This window comes from Taurulus bubalis (assembly GCF_910589615.1).
Source record: "Taurulus bubalis genome assembly, chromosome: 6".
Lineage (NCBI taxonomy): Eukaryota > Metazoa > Chordata > Actinopteri > Perciformes > Cottidae > Taurulus > Taurulus bubalis.
Window position 1 is genome coordinate 23,898,411 of NC_136594.1, and position 8,216 is coordinate 23,906,626.

The following is an 8,216-nucleotide window of genomic DNA, read 5'->3' on the forward strand; positions in this document are numbered from 1 at the left end:
CTCAGTATAATCATAGTGCTCTTAACCGACCTTTAAAAAGTCCAGCTTTAAACCTGTGTTAACTGACTTTTCTTTGGCCACTTGGGGGCAGTGGAAAGTTGTGACCACAACAATGGCACATCCCCCTTCAGCTTTTTAAGTTAATATGGCTAACTTGTTAGCAAACAGTCTTATTTATTTGACAAAAATAAATCTCAACATTATCCTTTATTTGGAGTCGCGTGTTTAAAAATGTGCGTGGGTCCACTTACAGCCTTGTTACCGGGCTGGTTGCTGTCGTAGCCGGTGGTCAGATCCCGCACAGTGGCGATGGAGAAGCGTCCGCATTCGGTGGGATACGAGTCCTTCTGGCCGCCGTGGCCGCGCAGGCGTTCGAACAGGCCGCGGATCACGTCCTGGTCGTGGCAGATGAAGTAGGAGTTCTTGCTGATGTGGTAGCCGTACCTGACAAAGAGGGAGGAGGGGGAGAGAGAGACACGGAGCTCAAGTCTGCTGTACCTCACACGAACAAATCAAAGACAGACGGTTGTGTGTCTTACTCTTCATAGATGGCTGTGACTTGCTGGGAGAGGCTTGAGCTTTTTGTGGCCAGATAGGAAATCATCTCTCCGGCTATGGCTGCAGCGCTGACTCCATCCTTGTCCAATACAGAGGGACTGCACATATACCCTGAAACACACACACACACACACACACTCACACTTTCAGTTCATCCCCAGTGTGCATAAACCTCCCGCTGCTGTAAGTCACTTGCTTCTGTTACTAACAGTACACGCAAAAGGCATGCGATTCCAATTGCAGCCTCATAATCGTGTTATAAGGGAATGTTGATATGTGATGTATGCGTGCGTCGAGCGCACATCTGTCGCGTTAACCTCAAGCGACCTTTAAACCGTTGCATGGGGTTTGACTGCGGACTAACCATAGCCAAGGTCCTCAGCTGACCTGATGTTAATGCTAATGTGTTCATTGAACAACTCGGTAAGAACACCAGAGTGAATACACTTGCTGCTACGGGTTTTGTCAGGGAGGCAGACGCAGAGGAGGAGTCTGAAGAAGTTAAAAGGGGCTTTTTTTTTTTTTGGCTTTGAAAACAAAAAAAGAGACCACAACGATTTGACCCTTCGCTAAGCCTTGATGCTACGCTACGCTACGCTACGATACGATTGGTCAGTCTGCGATGGAGGGAGGGACTTAGCAAAGGGTGAGGGTTTCTATACAGTACATTATTCTTATGCATTTACTTCTAGGCCTACTCTTCTTTGGCAGTTTCTATTATCAAGTAAGGTCCGTCAACGCCTCACGGAGGTTTCTATCGGGTCAGCTGACCCTAGTAGATACATGGACATCAGATGAGTACTTTCAGGCAGATCAAATAAAGGTATTCTGTGACATCGTGGAGGATCATTAATCAGAACCACAGTGTATGAATATACTGTGTGTGTGTGTGTGTGTGTACGTACCTATGGCCTCCTCAAAGGCAAACAGAACTGTCTTCCCCTGGTCCAAAAGGTCTCTGGCTCGGTTTCCCATCCACTTGAACCCCGTCAGTGTTTCCTGTCCAAACAGAGGCGACAGCAACCGTCACGTGTGGTTTGAAATAATAACTAGAAGCAACATTTGCAATAATGAAGAAGCCTACCAATAATGGAGTGCATTTAACTGTCTTATGAACATCATTTAGCTACAGTTCAAACATTTTTCTCTTAAAGTGGTATTTCTGAAAGCGTTTCATGAGCCCTCAATGCAAGGAGAACCTGAAATACAGGAAAATGTTGTCACGGCTGTCTTCTTGTGGAAGTAAAGCAGACTTTTGGCACCAAATCACGAGCGCTACCTCAAAGTGGAAGCCTTCCTTGAGAGCGATGGCGCGCAGTATCTTGGATGAGACGGTGCTGGACAGCATGTAGAGGTTCTTCACCGCAGCGGCGTCAGAGTTCTGCCCTCTCCAGCAGCGGAACATCCACCAGCCAAGCAGCGCCCCCAACTCATTGCCACTGAACACTCGCCACTGACCACTGACACGGAGAGAGACAGACGTTATACGGAAGTGCTGGCATGCAAACAAACATGACCTTTAATATCACCAGACGGTGGTATTCAAAGCATTTCCTCTGCATTGGTTCAAGAATATTTGACGCGAGAAGGAGTTCTCGATCTGCTGTTGCACAAAAATGACCCAAGACGGGTTTATAAAGGTGATATGTAGTAATATGTTTGGAGTTGGATGTTTCTGGGAAAAAAATAAAATAATCAAATAAAACTTAAATAAAAAAATATGTTATCAATACTGGAGACTTAAATGAAGAGAGCTAAAAGTTATTTGACACATTATATAATTTGTTTATCCAAAGATTTCCAATATAATATACTGAGATAAGGACCACTCATATCGGCACGCGTCAACTGACCCGAGATCAAGTTACATCAGACGAATACTTTTCAGCAGATAGGAAGGTAACCACCGTCTCTTGATGAATTTAACGTTGATAACGTGTTGAAAGATGGAATAAGCGTAAACACGGACCTCTCCTGCTTCTCAGCGATGGCCAGTCGATCAGCATCAGGGTCGTTCGCCAACACAAAAGTGGCCCCCTCCTTCTCTGCCAGTGCAAACGACAGTGTCTGTAACACACACACATAAATCGCACCTTCAACAACCAAAAATACCCCGTCTATACACGACCGCATGTGATTGTGAATGTCCAAAACATACCAGCACTCCCTCTCCTTCCTCAGGATTGGGATATTTCACCGTGGGGAATTCCGGGTCTGGGTCTTTCTGTTCCTCTACAGCGTACGGAGGGTGAAGGTCGAAGGCCTTGAAAGCTGACTGGACGAATGTGTGGCCAACGCCGTGCACAGACGTGTGCACAATTTTCACCTCTGACCTCTTGTTTACGTCCCTGTGAGGAGACACTGTTGTTTTTTTTTCCCTTTCAAGTTTCCATGTGTCCTTGTTTTGCCTTCATTACTGTGTGTGTGTGTGTGTGTGTGTGTGTGTGTGTCCTAGTATGGCCAAGCGTGGTATTTCATAGCAGCATATTTTCATTACAACCATCAATGGAACTCAGTCTATCTAGTTCTAAGTCGAGCCTCCCTCAGGTGTTTAAATGCTATTTGCTGCTCAGTCGGTTCTCGATGAATCACCTGTGATGACAGTGTTTCTGGATGGCTTTGAAGTATTGTGTGTTGATGTCCTTGTACGGGTCTTTGAGCAAGACGCTCTTCAGGGCCTCCTCTGCTCTCCAGGACTCAGGCCACGGCTTCAGGTTCTCCTCGATGGCCTTGGCGATACCTTTGTCATGAGGAGACACAATCTGGGCTCCGTTCTCCCAGTACACCTGAGACCCAGAGGAAGCAGCGGAGGACAGACATGTCAGCAGATCGCACAAAGGATGAGGACTACAACTAACACATCTGTTAATTGTTGTTTATTTATACATTATATATGTGTCAGAACATTTAAAATGTCCATAAGGATTTCCCGGAGTCAAATGTATGTGACGTATTCAAATAGCTTTGGTCCGATTAACAGTCAAAACCAAACTCAGTTCACCATACTGTAGAGTAAATACACAACATATGAGAAGAAAAACAAAAAGTAAGAAAGCAAGCAAAATAGCAAGAAAGCATGTAACAAAATGAATTACTAAGTAAGTAAGTGAGAAAGTAAACAACTTGTATAAGCGAGCTAAAACATAAGCAAATAACTAATTAAGCCACAAAGTAAGAAAGTAAATATGCAAGAAAGTAAGCAAGCCAGTGTGCAAGCAAGTATGTAAATAAGTGAGGAAGCAAGTGAGCAAGTAGAAGCGGTTACCTTGTAGCCGTTGTCCTGCTTGGGGTTGTGGGAGGCGGTCACCATGATACCGGCACACAGACCCAGGTGTGAAACTGTGAAAGGCTGCGGGGGGCCGGACAGAAATATGTCACTCAAAGATCATACTAGACCATATGAAGTATATATATATATATATATATATATATATATATATATATATATATATATATATAGAATACTGCAAGCACACAATGCGAGAGGAAAACAAATACAAAGAAATGTTGACAGTTGTATATAACCAGTCCTTGAAGAATCATTTTATGGCAGTCATTTCAGTATACTCTGTTTTTTGCTCCAAGCGATCTTAAAGGGAGGTTAGTGTGGCACTTCTGTAAAACATCCATTGCTATGCTTCTTGACACCTCCTGCTCGTGGAAACAAAACCTCGCTGTGCTGCCCACTGACCTTCTCTACCAGAAACAAACCAACATATTTACTATAAACTAGTTGCTGCAGGACATGCATGGGGACATCAACTCTGTGAATATAATTTATCGACTGTTTCCGTTTATCGGTCAGAGAAACAAGACCAACATCAGTGTCTCACTCAGGTTCCCCACAATTACACAAACTGAATGAGCAATGTAAAGTTAGAATGATGAGAGAGGCCGACTAACTCTGACTGGTCCTCGTTCTGTGTTCAAAACTGCCAAAATATGACTTAAATAAGTTGTGTAATCACTGTCATGTTGCAAAGGAAAGTACTACTTTTCAGTGTGTGTATCACTAAGTACTTGATGTTCAGATCAAATATTTTGTCTAGGCTGCATTATGAATATTAGGTTGTTACAGAATAGTTCCCAGCTTCATTTATAACGATGATATTCAAATGCTGCGGAGCTTCTTTTTTATTTCTTCTGTTTTCAAGATCTATTAATTCAGTTTATAGCCAGTATTTCTGCACAGATGCAGATACAGATCAGGCTACACTTATATTATTAGCATTTTACTGTTTGTAGAATTAGATTCCATTGGTTACTGTCACATTGTTTGCGACTCCTTATCCAAACATCCTCAATAACTCTTGCGTGTCATAAAGTCCAAACATTGAAAAAACAATAGTTGCAATCATTTCCAAAATGTACATGTTTGCTCTCCCAATGTTTACCTTTATATATCAATAATAACGGAAAACATTTATTTTCTTTTGGGTTACGATGTCATGAAATATGACGAGAGAAATTTGAAGTTTCATTTTAAAAAGTCTGAAAATATAAGCTTCTAATGTTAAAAGGTTTTTTATAATTCAGTACGACCCTAAAGAATATCTTCATGAACGACACAAAGTCGGGTGAAGGGTCACAAGTCTTAAACTGAGTAAACCTGGTGAATCCTGTGTGTGTTATGCAACCGGCAGTATACAAAGGGGAGGTGTACCTTTTGAATGGAGTTTGCCCTTTAGCTTCTGAGCCACTGTCACCTGCTCCACCAAGAAACTGAACTTTTTCAATCACAAATTTGCTCCATTAAGCATATTTAAAATTGTAAGTAGTCAACTGATACTTCTGTTTTAAAGCATTGTGACTGGACTATAATTAATATATATATAAAAAAGTTGAAGATATTACCACAAATGGTGTTGGGGTAATGTCAGAGAAGAGGTGGACCGGCACCCCTCGGCTGATGAACACGGCTGCAGCCAGGCTGGCGAAGCGCTTGCTGCCGCCCCCGCTGGGAGGGTGGGCACGGGCGTCGTACCCGATTACCACCCCTCGGTCCTTAAAGTTATCAAAACTCTCCTCCAGGTATTGACAGAAACCCTGTAAAATCCGGTGAAAATATTTGGTGGGGGGGAGAGAAAAGTGAAGGATATTTCACCACAGCGACAGGAAGTCGGGTAGAAAAGGAACCGCACTGAGATCCTCTAACAGCAGAGAGCGAGATTCAATAATGTGCATGTGTGGCTTTAATAATAGTTATCTCTGCACCGACCTGCGTGGTCTGGATGATGGTGAGGTCATTCATACAGGCTGTGCCAGGGCCCATGGCTGCTCTCAGACCTGCCGTACCAAACTCCATCCTGGAGGAGAAGCACTTCTTCAGAGCCTCCACCGCTCCGTCTCTCAGCAGGTCCTGCACCATCGATGCCGTCTTGGGGTTCTGAGGGGAGAAATCCTGATTACTTACGAGTGACTTGCAACGCATCGCTTACAGCTGGAGATCATGTTCCCAAAGACGGTATGATCTCTGATGTAACATCTATAGACAATGTTTATGTCACTCCTTAGGGCTGCCAATAGTTTGTTTTTGTTATCAAGAGCAGTTTTAGCTGTTTCCCCTTTTGAAAAATGACTTTCAAATTGAATTGATAACTAAAACGTCTGGCATGTTTTTAGAAGACATCCTTGCCAATGACTGCAGTAAAATATTAACCGAGTGGCAGTTTTAAGTCTGTTGTCTTTATAAAACAAAGTGAAATGAAAGTAGTTTATTTTCCGTTAAACTTGTTGAGTGATTGTTTCAGCTGTTATTCAGATTGTGTGCAGTGTCGAGGATATCTGTTCTCCTTGTTAGCTGTGGCGCATTTCAATGTGAACGAATGTTTTAAAATTAAGCAGAAACCTTATTAAATAAGTAATCTGGTTAAAGGAAATGTTAAATACAGAACAATTGTGCTCTGCTTGTATTTCCACCAATAAAAAAATAAAGCCTGGTTACAAATTGCAGCCATGAATGGATCCATGATGCTTCCTATTCCGACGAGCCACTGAGCAAAGCTGCCCTAATGCAATTATGTGCAGACTAATGAGCCAGGGTCTCTCTGCCAATGTGACCTGATTAGTGGCATCCCATGTCTCTTAAAGACCATGAATGAGTGGGTTTGTGTTGGTCAGATGGCCGGATGCATGTTCGCCTGGTCACACATCTGTGTGCCCTTCAACAACACAAGCCACACAATTTTTCTTGGCGGAAGGTGCATAACATTAGACATGAGACGAGACAAACAACAAACTACAATCAAAGACAACAACAGTGCAATGGGTATTAATTGCACTGTTATAAAATAGTAAAATAAAATAAAAGTGCTCAGACAAGCGTTAATGTAAGTGTATGTTAAAGTCGCATGTGTGTGGCATGTGAGGCTTTTATATTTGATTCATGAATTTACAGCACAACATACTATTTACGATTACATACACTGACTATATCATTGAAGGAACTATGTGATTTGGTAGTGTTTGTGTTTCTTTATTCAGTCAATCATTACAATACAATATTCTATACAATATACAAAACAGAAAGACTGAAAAGGTATAGGTAGAAGCAAAAAATGCTTACATCTTCCTATCCTAAATTATTATTATCAATTAAATCCGATAATTAATTTGAAATAAAGAAAAGACAAATTATATATATATATATATATATATATATATATATATATATATATATATATATATATATATATATTTTCTTCCATATACATACATTTCATTCACACTTGTAACCCTCAAAAATTGTTTTAGAAATAATCCTTTTGACAGTTCTTACATCCATTTTAGCGTTTTTCCATAACTGAACTCCTACAGTAGGTAGAAAAAAAGATATCCTCCATTGCATTGATGTATTTAATGGAGACTTGCCTTGAGACAAACTACACATTTTGCACGTTCATCTGAACTGACTTTCTAGGTCAAACTAGAAAGGAATGGACAATAACTTGGTTTGGAAGGAAACTACTTGAACACCAACTCTATCCCTGTGACTTCACATAGCTGGTCCTTTCCAGAATTACTTTTAATCCGTTATTAAGGACTGTCAGACCTGTCAACATACGCACGTGAACGGAGCACAACAAAGTTGAGCCAACAGCTAACGTTGTGTGTGTCGCATCTCACTCCCACAGTACCTGCTGCTGGTAATCCAACACCGACACTTACCTTCGGACAACATCAGGTAGCACTGACCCACGGCCACGGCACATTAAGCTAGCTGGCTAGCCGTCACGCTCACCTCGTCGTACCGCAGCCACTGGCTGACAGCCCGGTCCAGCGTGTCGTCTCCTGTTGAGGACGAACCGTTCTCCATTTTCCTTCTTTGACGTCAAACACGAACCGACTATGGCCACACGAGGAGCGCGCACTCACACAGAAACCTGCGGCAACACAAGTGGAGGAACAGCGAGCAGTTGACGAGAGACCACTCGGCTGTCCACGGCGCGCGGGGCGGAGCGGCGTGACGCGTCACGAGTTCTTCTCCTGCTGCGTTCACTGATGGCCGTTAATGTCGTAATTATAAGTTATTAGCGAGGAGGGCGTCGCTGACTGCTTCAACCGTTTTTACACAAGTGGAAACATAGCCTATAAAAATACAATAACATATTCAGTGATTGCCTACATTTAATAAACTCAGGGTTCATACACATCTTGAC

At 42.4% G+C, this 8,216-nt stretch overlaps 1 protein-coding gene across 1 annotated transcript in view; it reads right to left on the bottom strand.

Annotated features, from left to right (window-relative positions):
- Window positions 1-7,977, bottom strand: part of pgm2 (phosphoglucomutase 2) — a 9,254-nt gene extending 1,277 nt beyond the window's left edge. Inside the window, exons 1-11 of the mRNA XM_079219452.1 lie at window positions 7,799-7,977; window positions 5,777-5,944; window positions 5,413-5,604; window positions 3,824-3,907; window positions 3,151-3,344; window positions 2,717-2,906; window positions 2,528-2,625; window positions 1,838-2,018; window positions 1,464-1,557; window positions 540-669; window positions 252-444 (exon numbers count right to left, since the gene is read on the bottom strand). Of these exons, the coding sequence (XP_079075578.1) occupies window positions 252-444; window positions 540-669; window positions 1,464-1,557; window positions 1,838-2,018; window positions 2,528-2,625; window positions 2,717-2,906; window positions 3,151-3,344; window positions 3,824-3,907; window positions 5,413-5,604; window positions 5,777-5,944; window positions 7,799-7,873 (1,599 nt within the window). The 5' untranslated portion in view covers window positions 7,874-7,977. The remainder of the gene's footprint in view (window positions 1-251; window positions 445-539; window positions 670-1,463; window positions 1,558-1,837; window positions 2,019-2,527; window positions 2,626-2,716; window positions 2,907-3,150; window positions 3,345-3,823; window positions 3,908-5,412; window positions 5,605-5,776; window positions 5,945-7,798) is intronic.
- Window positions 7,978-8,216: the final 239 nt, after the last annotated feature.